We start from the raw sequence: 13,699 nt of genomic DNA, 5'->3' as shown, positions 1-13,699 counted from the left end.
AATCAGTTTTTTTTTAATAACGAAAGTTACCGTTTTACCATTGACAGGCCAGGTAAAACAGACTATACCTCTTCTGACAAGTCCTAACTGGTCTGCTTAAACTCAAGTAATTTGCATATTAGATATACGAAAGCACCTGTTGCTTTAAGTGTTATCTTTTGATCGACATTGGATCTAGCTGCCAACTTTTTTTCTTTTCTTCTGTAAATGAATTCAATAAGCTGATAATATACATTGGCCTACGTAGATTTTTAAAATACTTTTTTTAATTATGGTTATATTTCGATCAAAATCTATAATTGCAGGGAATCCCCCTAAAAAATGAAGACAGAAAAAACTCAAAAATTGAAGTAATGCTTTTTTTCTGCGTGGAATTCAATAATATCTTAATTCTTTAAAGACCATATTACCCTCTTTTTCTCGAAAACCTATTCATTCTTTGTCTTTTATTTTAATTTTTTAGTATCATTTCAATTATTAAAAAGATTTTCATTTGAATTGAAATTGTAAACTATATGTAGTGCTTTGAAGAGAAAAAATTATAATATTTGAATGTCCCTTTGGCATCTTATGCCTTTCTCTAATATAAGAACAATTATATTTGTTGATGTAAATCATATTATTTGGAATGAGACTAACAATGAAAATAATCGTAATGTTAGTTATCAAAGAAACAAAAAAAAACAAAAATACCCAATACATACGTCGAAACATTCGCTTCTTTTCAAAGATATTTCTTGGGGAATATCCCAAACTTGTCCAACATACGATGAGCAATCTCTACAAGTAGTAAGAAAACAAATGATTAAAAGTATGGCTGTGAATACAAATCTGTACAGAAAGCTTTAACAGGCATTTCCTAACGAGCTTTAATAGTGTACACCATTAAATATGTACTTGAGGTATTACAATTGAATCATGGTTAACTGTGGTGAAAAGGTACAGTGTTCTTGCAGTCCGGTTTGAAATGGGAACGTTTAATATGATGCCTCATGTAGGGCTAGTTTCAACGACGATGTACGAAAAAAAAACCCAACCTATTCGCGGATACTTATGATCTAACAGTAAATCAAATGTTTACCAGTAGCAAAAAAGTGTTCGTATTGTATCCCAAATTAATTAAATATCATAAAATTTACAAGTGAGAGGTTTAGCTAAATATAAAACGAGGTTTATTCCACCATTTTTTCTACATCAGAGTTGTTTAGAATTTTTTTTATAGGTTCAATTTCAGAAAATTATTATGATTTGACCACGTTAACAGCGTGGATATAACTATCGAGAATACGAGGCTTTACCGAGTTTCATGAATTCTTAGATCTTATACAAGTTAGAAATGAATAATGAAAAGGCTGGGAATTGTTCCGATTTAGCACATTTATCTTCCTGAAGAGACGAACACATTGTGGTCCTCTTTACAAAATTCTGTGGCTCTTGTTATTCCATGTTAAATCTGGCCGTCTTCATAAATAACACACGAAAAAATGAAATGTTATAACGCATGTACAACTAGTTCAACTAGACCACAGGTTGTTCCCGTACCAGATCAGACTTTCTGTCTTCTGCGTTGCTTGGAGTGAGATTAGAGAAGTCGGGTTTTTGTGATTTATATTGTATATTAACTGTGCGGTATTCTTGATGATTCTTGTTAACATTAGTGATATGATATTAATACTTTTGATACATCGAATGATGTTCCTATATATACTCACTCTCCATTATTAAAAATGACGTAATGAGTATGAGTATTGCTGTCATATGGAATCCACCTTACACATGTTTTTTCATTAAAATCTGCTATTGCATTAACAATTTGTGTTCTTTCGTCAGCAGCTGAAAAAAAAATCTTCATAATTTAATGTTTTAGGTGGCTTTGCCAGAAGGAGAAAGAATAATGATACAACTGGGCTTAATCTTTATAATTAAGGCTAATATTTCAAAGATTTTTTCTGAATTGATTTAGTAAGTAGTATTTCACTTGTGAAAAAAAGCCCCCCCCCCCCCAAAAAAAAAAATATAGATCGGCAAATAAATGAAACTAATAAAGTATTAAAGAATAGTGAATTAGATGAACTAAATACATAACTTCTAATAATATTCATTGATAAAGGTGTCCTAGAGAACTGCGAGGCTTTGTTCTAGTGTCGAATGGTTGAATCATCATACATGATGAAAGTAACATTGATATATCTCAGAATTCTGTGTGTAAAATAATATAAAATTTAAAGAAAACAATTAGAATAAAAGGAATTTAAAGAGTAAGGAAAAAAGAGATAGACAAACAAACAAAACTAATTAGATATAAAAAGTAAAATCACAAAAATTTTGAACTTAGACGAAAATCAATTCGGAAAGTCCATAATCACATGGCAAAATCAAAATAACAAAACACATCAAAAACGAATGAACAAGAACTGTCATATTCCTGACTTAGTACAGGCATTTTCACATGTAGAAAATGGTGGATTAAACCTGGTTTTATAGCACTGATCCTCTCATTATTAAAGAATTATTATAAATTAGATCAGTTAAAAACTTAACTATATAAATTGATAAAGATGTCCTAGAGATTGAACTGTAAGGGTCTGTTCGATTGTCGAATGATAGAATAATTACTTGTTTTTAAGACTATAAGTGTTGGTCGAAGGTTAATCTATGTTGCAAACATGCGCAGTGAAAATCAATTATCAAAAACATCGGCACAAATTCAATTCTATTTGAAACCTTAATTTTACACACACATGCTTCATAGTGACAAATTTGCAAACTATCAGAAGAGTTTACCGACGTTTAAAAACTTATTTGGGAAATACAAACCAAGCGTACCGGAAGGATTAGAATTTACTAAAAAATTAAACTGTACTGATTTCATCTAAATGTTACCTTTGCGTCATCTCTTATGAATGCATTACAAGCCATGCTCTCGTCGAAAATGTTACACAAGGGGTATGACACAATCGATAATTTACATATCATATCATGAATATGAAATTGTAACATCTTAGATACAATCGATACATTTACATTAACAGCCACAAAACATCTCGAACCATAATGTCTAAATCTTGGTTAATAGGTCCTTGGTATTGTGTCTTTTTCGTCGACTTATAGTTTTTATTGTCCCAAAATATCTTCTCCTTGCATTGTCATGATAAAAAAAACTATTTGAAAGGTGTCCCTAGGAGTTTCAAATATTAATCTTTGGCGGGTAAAAGACTTGTTATTGTTCCGAGATGAACATTTCAGGGACTGAATTTTCGGTTCTCCCTTGACACCATTTGCAAGAATGGTCTTGAGGAAACGATGATAGTCCGTCCGAATGGGACGAATAATGGCTGACCCGTGTTAAGAAAGAGCCATATCTCTTGCACGTAAAAGACACCTTTTTAGATTAAACAAAACCCAGGTGGATGCCGTCACAAGGCAGCACTCGCACCCGCAAAGTGGAAAGGGATTAATATAAGCTGCAAAACTTGTTTCCAAATCCAGTATAAATAAATTTGTTTAAACTGATTCCTTAAATTCGATTCTAATGCAAACAATGTATAGATAATAAATTATCCAACTGATTATCATGTATACACCATGTATTTAAATTATGCAACCATTGATTTCCAGATTTAACGGTGGACACGGTATTTCAATGTTTGAAAGCGAGAATTGTTGACTGAGTTTGGTAAGAGACCAAAAGCTATACAAATTTCATCTTTTTATGATCTAATTCTTTCATTTGGTAACCATAATACATGTATGTATGTATATGATAAAATATAATAAAGTATACCGTTCAAGACTTGAATATTATTTATTTGCAATTGTCTTAGATATAAATCAACTTACTAAACGTTGAATTAATCTCATAAGGAACAATTCCGTCCTGCCACAAATCATAATATGGGTCAAAATTTCTCTTAGATAGGTTCTAAAAAGAAACAATTTATACCAGCATTAAATCTATAAGAACTATGAGGAGAGAAAGCTAATTTGTTATCGGTTCCCTGTAAGACATGTGATAACTTCCTTTACATTCATTACGAGATATAACGGCGAGAAAAAATTCAATCTTGGTATCTTTGATGAGCTTATGCATATCTTAATTATAAAACATAGGGCTATTTATGTATTTGTTATTTTTATCTTTTATTGTTTAGTCCATTTTTGTGACTATCCATTTGACGTGGCACGGTACATTTGTACTTATATATCCCGTCGTTATGTTGTTGTGTTATGGTATATTTGTTTGTTATCTTATTTGTTTTTGCCAAAGTGTGTTGTTTATATGTCTTTTTGTTTTTCTTTGTTGACATATCTGATTTTTGATCGTCTGGCACAGAGGTGAGAGGTTTAGCTCGCTATAAAACTGGGTTTAATAAAAAATGTCTGTACGACTTTATGAATATGTCAGTTGTTATCAATTCGTTTGAGCTTTTAATTTTTCCATTTTATTAGGGCTTGTCGCTTAGCATTGTCTTCAGAGTTCGATATTTTTGTAATTTTTCTTTTACCTAATGAATAATTCAACAGATCATTGTCTCGGTCACCGAAAAATCCTACATCCAGGGCGGACTAAGCTGACCTTTAAACAATAATTCCAGTTCCGCGAAATGGACGCCACACGAAATCTCGAATGATATTAAGAACCAAAATTTAAAAATATCGCACAGAACTAAAGGTCAAACTTAGGACATGCGCTAAAATGTCGATCAATAATACAGAAAATTAATATTTGACTCGCTTCTCTATCCTCTAAGTTTCAGATTCTCGGCACCCCTTTCGTCTACTGTTCTTTTACAATGTTAAATTGGTACACAATACTTTAAACCTAGGTTAAAATTTTGCATTGTCAATTCTAATTACAAATTATTCTTACGCAAAATTATGCATTATCTTAACAAGGTCCAAAAGCAATTATTTTTTGTATGCTCTTAAGATGCTCGATTGCTCGATACGCCGTTTTTGGGGAACTTAATGACAATGATTAATTTTTTATTTCATATTGTTATAAAAAATTTTCATTGGCGGTTAGAGGATGGTGACAACAATTGCAATATGTTTCGCTTAATCACATGAGCAAAATATGAATAATACGACAAGTAGTGCGGGCTTAAAGGCGGTTATGAAAATCGTTTCGTCGCAATTGTCTATTGTAGGTCAAAGTTGACCTTAGATTCATTCAACTGTGTTTGATGAATACATGTATACTAGTCAACAAAAGAAACAATACACGGCAATGCATTTTCCATATATAACGAAACTGGATACAATACACCGAGGTAAATTGTTGCCGAATCCCGTCTAACTTTTACAGAGTGTTATTTTCTCACCCAACCCTATTGATATAAAGGCAAAAACTCTAAAAAAGAAAAATTCTAAAATCGGTTTTTTTAACCCAAAATTCAAAAATCGATATCATAACTTAAAACTTTTAAACTTAAATAATGTCTGCTTAAAATTTTGAATGCCTTTGCAGATCTTTGAATACTCAATTCTCATCTTCGAAATCAAGTGCCGATTCTTGTCATCATTTTCTTCAATAACTCGGTATTTTCTAACTTCTTTTAATCATATGCATTTGCTTTGTTAATAATTTAAACAGTTTTTCGTATTTATTATATTTTACGATAGATCTTAGTTCAAACTTGTGTATCGTTTCTTTAGTTGACCAGTATATATACATTTACAATATGAAATTGGAAAGGAAGGCGAGGGTTCGATTCTTTTTGACCCATTATGAAACGGTCTCTGGATGTTATAAAATTCGTGAACATCTGTTTGAGGTAGCCTGATACGAAGCCTCAATTCTGTCCTTATCGTTCATATTGTCTTTTCTAGTGACTACCCAAATGTGTTGTCCGTCATCATAAAATAAATATTGTTCTTTTATAATCTTATCACTTGACATTACTTTTATATTTGTTATCAAGACTGATGTGTTTAATTGATATTAAAATGTTGTCATAACTCAAACTCTCTATATGAAACTACTTACAGAAGGAGGGACTGGATGTTTATCTAAGTTGTCTGCAATGGCTCTCGTTGTATTCTTGATATTACGTCCAATGGGCTAAAACAGAAAAAAATATAATGGTCAAAAATATGGTTATGGTAATAAAGGAAAAATGAAATATTTTGCCTATGCAATGTTCAATGTAAATATTTCGTATATATTGCTTCCGAAGTGGGGAACGCTAAAACCCAAAAAATTGAAATCCTAAGACGTTTAAGTAAATATAAGAAAAAGAATATAAAAACAACCTAGAATTGGGACGATTTACACATTTGACACCAATTCAGCTCTCAGGTGTTTAAGATATAACTTTTTCGGGTTCGTGCAGGACCAAATGTTTAAATGTTAAATAAAAAAACGTTTCTGAGCATCATAACACAGAGCCTGTACAAAACATATATATTAAGTCATCATCATCATTTTATATTTTTAAATTTTAAATATATAAACAAATGTAAGAACTTACTGATAACACCACAATATCACAAATGAATCCAACAACCTTATTTCAAAAAAGGTACACCAAAAATCAAGAAGGCGTTCAAAAACAATAATTAAAAAAAGAGGTTTAAACCATGATAAAAATCCAAAAGACAAAAGAAAAACAACAATCAACAGAATACTACACACACAATTAAACATTTTACAACACGAACCCCCTGCGTAAATCATTTAGGTGCTAACTATTGATCAAAATTTCCAGCTTCCAGGTTATCTAATCAAAACATAAAATATGATTAGTAAAACTAGTTGATTATTCTTGATGCAATAACGGATTGATGAATACTTTGTGTCTAATAATGGCTAATACATCAATAAATTCTATCATCTTACCTTTAATCCTCAACAAATGGGAAAATTAAAAATTGAAACTATTTTCAAAATTTTGTTTTAAATTTAATATGAACATACTTTCACAATATATAGAGACATCATCAAATTATATCATCGTACCCTGAACCGTGAATGAATGTGGAAATTAAAAATTTAAACTATTTTTTAAAGGTTATTTTAAATTTAAAATAAACATACTTTCACAGTATATATAAACATCATCAAATTATATCATCGCACCCTGAACCGTGAATGAATGTGAAAATTAGAAATTGGAACTATTTATAAAGGTTATTTTAAATTTAAAATGAACATACTTTCACAGTATATAGAGACATCACCAAATTATATCATCGCACCCTGAACCGTGAATGAATGTGAAAATTAGAAATTGGAACTATTTATAAAGGTTATTTTAAATTTAAAATGAACATTCTTTCACCGTATATAGAAACATCACCAAATTATATCATCGCACCCTGAACCGTGAATGAATGTGAAAATTAGAAATTGGAACTATTTACAAAGGTTATTTTAAATTTAAAATGAACATACTTTATATAGAGACATCATCATTTTCTACAATTGAAAATGCCTGTAGCCAGGAATATTGGACTTTGTCATTATGGACTTTCCGATTTGATTTTTCTCTGAGTTCAGTATTTTTGTGATTTTACTTTTTATGTCATCGTAACGTGAAGCGTGAGCGAATGTGATAATTAAAATTTGAAACTATTTTCTCAAATATTGTTTTTAAACTAAAATAAACATACTTTTACAATATATAGAGACTTTTATGATACAGTAAAAGGTTACGAAGACTTTTTTTTGCTATTTTTAGTGATAGATTATCATTACTCCATGGAGGTTTTTCAAAATTTTAAAAATAAAAATTTCAAACTATGTATATGAGCATCATAACTCAGAGCCTCTACAATACATATATATCAAGTCATCATCATCAAACATTTTAAAACAATAAAATATTTTAAATATGTAAACAAATCTTAGAACTTACTTATGAGACCCCATTATCGCAACTTTATTTTAAAAGAGATACATCAAAAACTAAGAGGGCGTTCAAATACCCTAGTCGAATAAAACCCAGACAGAACCATGATGAAAAAGAAGAAAGGCAAATAACAAGAGTCAATACAATCCTACATACAAAAATGTACAACACGAAATCCCCGTGTAAAGCATTCAGGTGGTAACAATAGTTCAACATTTCCAGCTACCAGGTTATTTAATCAAATTGTAAAATATGATCAGTAAAATAAGTTGATTAGGCATGATGCAGTAAGAGAAAAGTGAATACCTCCTGTCTATTTCTGACATCACCAGCATCATCGTACCCTGAACCGTGAACGAATGTAAAATTAAAAATGGAAACTATTCAAAAATATTGTTTTTAAACTAAAATGAACATACTTTTACAATATATAGAGATTTTTATGTTACAAGGACTTATTTGCTATTTGTGGTGATATGTTGTCATTCGTCGAAGGAGGGTTTTCAACATTTTAAATTAATAATCATAAAGAATCTCTATAAGTTTAAACTTACATAGTATTGCCAGTTTTATAATTTGAATTAATTTACACTTGATGATGTCGTGTCTTTTCACATGCTATAGTTGTTGATAAAGGCAGTGTGTTTAGCTGTCTTAATCGTCTCTATTGAACAGTTGTCTAACTTTATCATATCACAGCTCCTTATTTTCATATGAATTTTGTTTAGTGTATTTAACAATGTGTAATAGTACATCTTTTATCATGCTCAATTGTTTTAATAATGAGATAGACAAATGATGAAAAAAGGGTGAGTGTTAGTATCATTTGGTAATCACACACTGTTACTGATTGTATTTCTTAAAAGAACATGAATCAAAATTTTCAGATAAGAAAATAATGAAATTGTGGAATACAATCAAATACAGTATACGGTAACCACGGTCAACGCATAATTTTCCAAATGACAAAATGAAGATTACTTTAACACTGAATACATATATTATCTATGAAGTAAACTGTACCTGGTGTACTTTTCCGTGGTCATCAATACTCATTCCATCCAATAAAAACGCCAAATACGAATTAGGATCAAGATCCTGTGAAAAAAAATAAGTATAAATAAAGGCAACAGTAGTATACCACTGTTAAAAACTCGTCAATCGATAGACACAAAAAACATTAAATATAAGAGGATATATATATATAAGCCCTTTTTCAATTATTTCTTTGTTTGATTTTTAAAAATAGCTCTTTATAATGATGCCCTGAATGTTTTGGCAATTTTTGTCGATTACAGCTTTATAATTTAATTTTGGATGTAACGCGTCTTCTGATTGGCTGACGTTATTTTGTTATGAGCCCATAGACGTAATTAAGTCATGTGACCGTGACGTCATCAACGTTTTTCATGGTTTTATATTTTAAGTTTCAGCCAACAGTCACATGCTCGCATTTTGCTTAACATGTATGACAATTCCACACTTTAAGATTCAACGTGTATTTAGAATATTTTAGTTTATCAGATTACTGTCCCAAGATAGTACTCCATCATTGTATTTTTTCTCTTTAAAATGCATTTGTATAACTTTGTTTGAGTCTACAATCATTGCACAGAATACTTAACATTGAACAACAAGCCTTCTTGTAAGATGATAAATTCCTTCAGTTTCTATTTTTTGTTACTTTAATTTGTCTCTCCAAAATCGATTTACGATATGTTTAGTTACTCGTGCTAAAATTCATTGATGAATTGTTCACACATTATGGTTAACTTAATGGACTTATATGCGACAATCATACAAGTGAAAGGTTGAGTTATCTATAAAACCAGGTTTAATCCACACATTTCTACATAATGATATATCTGTACTAGGTCAGGAATATTCTTAATTTTCGTTTGATGTGTTTGAACTTTTAATTTTGCAATTTGTCCAGTTACTTTGAATTTTCCGAATTTAATTTTTTCTTGAAGTTCGGTATGTTTGTTAATCTACTTTTGATAAGGTGCGATGTAAAGTTGTTTGAAAAGAATGACTTAACAACTTATCGAATGTATACGTTTGAAATTTTTTTTTCATCAGGTTATCAAACATCGCTGTTTGATGTGATTATAAGGATAGACATGTTTATTAAATCATATTCGTTCTTTACTTTGATATTTTAGATTCTATTCAAAGTTCTTCATTTCGCTTCGTAGAGGCTTAAAACTAAATAGGTTAATTCCATAAGAATATCATTGACATCTTATATTCCAATATTAATTTCATTACTTAAATCATCGTTTTGTTATTAGATTTTATTGAATGAGGTTCTGTTTTTACAGATGAAATAAACCCGTTAATATTGGCCACTCATCAACAGACGATCCATTCTATTAACTCTACTGGAAATATGGCAACTCTTTCTAAATAACATGTATATATTATATGTAAAAAATATGACGAATGTATGAAGAACTAATAATCTTTAAATTTCAAAACGATTGATAGAATTCAGTTCAACCTTCTCATTTAGATTAAATGTTTTAAGGATAATTAATAGTTATTTTATTTCTCAGATTAATAGATTAAAAAACATACCTTTAGATTATCAAGTTTGTACCCCTCATCGATACCCTTTTTTTTATCAAGTGTCCGTAGGTTTTTCGTAAGGTGTCTTTTGACTCGAAAGGCATTATAATTACTGATATAGCTTTTGTCCTTATCCTGTAATTGCCTGTGTTGATTTATCTGAAATAATCATTTTATACAATGCAATGTTATATTTGTTATCAAGGCCACACTTATCAAAGCATACGTACATGTAAATTTGAAAAAAGAGCTTTATACACAGAACAAATAGCAAAGTACTATACGATGAACGTGGTTTTCTTCTATTCCTCAAAACATCTATAAGACAATTTTATACTAAGTATACCGGAAATATATATATGCAATAATTGAAATTAAGACGCGTATGTGTAAAAATAGTTGTGTTACAGAACAAAAACATACACTAATTATTAATTGACGTAAAACAAGATTCCACGGATTTCGATGGTGGAACATTTAATCATAATGCTAGCCTAACGTCTTTTTCGTAATATCAAAATAATGAGATTTCTTATTATTTTTTCTGAGACAACTTCCTATGAATAACCTATGAACAACGATGTTCGTTTAATTCAGGTCTTATATATAAGATCATAGCATACGTTTTTTTCAGTCACAGTAGCCTTTGAACATTTAATAGTTTTAAAAGAATGCATCAAATTAAAGAGATAACGAAAACGGGATAAATCTATGTATGACGTTAACTCGCTAATATATTTTATAGATAACCCCACTATTTCACGAGACAAACTAGCTTCTTAAGGAGTGTAATATTTGATAAATGTAATAAAATATACCATAAGCTAAAACATTCTCGTATCAGTCACCAATTTTACCTATGAAATACAAATGATGAAGCTAGTTCCTAGTCGGATCCAGGATTATTGAAAGGGCCATAAAGTGACGAAATACCACAGAGTGTAGCTATGCTGTACACATTTTTGAAAACTAATTGCTCAATATGATATCTTTTTCGATCAATGGGGGTACGTATACCCCTTTCTCCCCCTTGAATCCCCAACTGAGCTAGTTTGTCTATGGAGATATTGCGTAAAGCTATTGTCTATTGCAGCTAATCTTTAAACACATATATTATGAAATCTACACTCTTATTCAATTTATAATCTAATTTGGCAAATGCATAAGTTAATTTTAAACATGATCCAGATAGTTTGGATGTTGATCGTTGCAATTATTAGACCATATATTATTATCAAGTTTGAAAATGTTTTACAAACTTACCTTGCGTATTTGTCTTCCGTCATTGTCATCCAGTTCATTAATGGTGTCTGCTACTTCTTCTATATGAAAAAAGAAAAAAAGAAATTGAACCCATACCTATTATGTCTGTTTGTTTTGTTCACGCATCGGTGACTATATAATGGAATTTGATGCGACTGTCATACAAGTGAGAGGTTTAGCTAGCTATAAAACCAGGTTCAATCCACCATTTTCTACATTTGAAAATGCCTGTACCAAGTCAGGAATATGACAGTTCTTGTCCATTCGTTTTTGATGCGTTTTGTTATTTGATTTTGCCATGTGATTATGGACTTTCCGAATTGATTTTCCTCTGAGTTCAGTATTTTTGTGATTTTACTTTTTCCTAAATGAAGGTTATTCAATTCATACAAACTTCGTTAAAGTTGTTTTGTAAAAGCAAAACACTATCAAGCGAAAAAGTAAAGCAATTCAAAACGATTACCTGTTCTCCCCAAAAGATTTACTAGATACCCAAAAAGACATAAAAATAACGATTAAAAATAAAACATATAACAAACACCCCTAAACAAAACCTTCCCGCTTCAGGTCAAAGTTTTTGGTCAAAGAATTTTTGATGAAGCTGAAGTCCAATCAACTTTAAACTTAGTACACATGTTCCCCATGATATTATCTTTCTAATTTTAATGCCAATTTAAATGTTTGACCCCAATTTCACGGTCCACTGAACATAGAAAATGATAGTACGAAGTTCAGGTTAAAGTTTTTGGTCAAGGTCGTTTTTGATGAAGTTGAAATCCAATCAACTTGAAACTAAGTACACATATTCCCTATGATATGATCTTTCTAATTTAAATGCCAAATTAAAGTGTTGCTCCAATTTCACGGTCCACTGAACATGGAAAGTAATAGTGCCAGACTGGCATCAGTATACTATGGACCCATTTGTGTTTTTTTTACTATTTCAGCATCTAAATGGAAGACGGCTTGCAAAATTCTTAGTAAAATCCGTGATTTGTATTTCATGATGAGATAAAGAAGGGGCAATAAATGACAGAAGTGGGCATAAAAGTAGGCATGCAGCATACCTTTTAAGTTTAAATGATTTAAGTCAGACAGAAAATAATCATAGGTAATATGTAAAACAATTAAAAAAAAAAACAACGGCCAGATTTACGAAAAAACAATAAACAGCTAAAAACTGTATCAGGCAGCAATAATTGAAAACCGCTTCAAACTACAGGCTCCTTATATTGAAGATTCCTTCTAAAATGATTTGCAGTAGGTAAGAAAATGAAAATGAAATAGTAATCTATTTAATATACATAGCTTGGTGATCGCTTACCTTTCTTTAAATGAGCAGCTCCAGCCATAACCACAAAATGAATCAGAAGAATAGCGTGACTGAAATACATTTCTAGTCAATTTAGTTGTGTCATCGACAAACAAAATATCTGTAACTTTAAACTGGACTTTAAACCTTTAAATACTAGAGTCCCAATGAATGTTGCTCAACATGCAACCTGTTTTAATTGGTCCCTATGATTAAATTTTGAACGATTGGGTATTATTGGTTAAGAACTATTTACAAAAAAATAGAATAAGGAGGATCTCTGATGAATGACTTTATTTTGTTCGATTTGACATTTAAGTAATAATAGTCATGCATACTCTTCGCGATTTTTATAATGTTGAAACGAGGGGTATCAAAAGAATTGTACAGAGTTGGTTCAGATATTTCAATATTCTTTGTGGTACGTTTATATGATGCGATTGTAACTTTTTACCAAGTTGAACGAAACATGGAACATGACAAAAATGGGAGAATTAAATAGAAACTTCAGTAAACGCACGACTGACTGACGTAAATATACCAAACTAATATATCTAGTATCTTTGATGATTTTTCATATATAATGTATTGATGCCACTGCCTACAAAACACATAAATGGTCGGGGGGGGGGGGGGGACAAAATTTCGTCTTTGATTTTTGTTGTCTACAAATTGGGTCCTTACTGTGGACAGTGTATCA

The 13,699-nt window shown here is 30.6% G+C and overlaps 1 protein-coding gene across 1 annotated transcript in view; it reads right to left on the bottom strand.

Moving 5' to 3' along the window:
• LOC143074163 (uncharacterized) overlaps nt 1–13,112 on the bottom strand; it is a 38,914-nt gene extending 25,802 nt beyond the window's left edge. The window contains exons 1-8 of the mRNA XM_076249713.1: nt 13,012–13,112; nt 11,688–11,746; nt 10,434–10,583; nt 8,877–8,951; nt 5,990–6,064; nt 3,841–3,922; nt 1,713–1,833; nt 705–780 (exon numbers count right to left, since the gene is read on the bottom strand). Of these exons, the coding sequence (XP_076105828.1) occupies nt 705–780; nt 1,713–1,833; nt 3,841–3,922; nt 5,990–6,064; nt 8,877–8,951; nt 10,434–10,583; nt 11,688–11,746; nt 13,012–13,081 (708 nt within the window). The 5' untranslated portion in view covers nt 13,082–13,112. The remainder of the gene's footprint in view (nt 1–704; nt 781–1,712; nt 1,834–3,840; nt 3,923–5,989; nt 6,065–8,876; nt 8,952–10,433; nt 10,584–11,687; nt 11,747–13,011) is intronic.
• Nucleotides 13,113–13,699: the final 587 nt, after the last annotated feature.

The sequence above is a fragment of the Mytilus galloprovincialis genome, chromosome 5, assembly GCF_965363235.1.
Source record: "Mytilus galloprovincialis chromosome 5, xbMytGall1.hap1.1, whole genome shotgun sequence".
In the NCBI taxonomy this organism is placed as follows: domain Eukaryota; kingdom Metazoa; phylum Mollusca; class Bivalvia; order Mytilida; family Mytilidae; genus Mytilus; species Mytilus galloprovincialis.
Note: the sequence above shows the minus strand (reverse complement) of the source record. Positions and strands in the feature narration are given on the sequence as shown.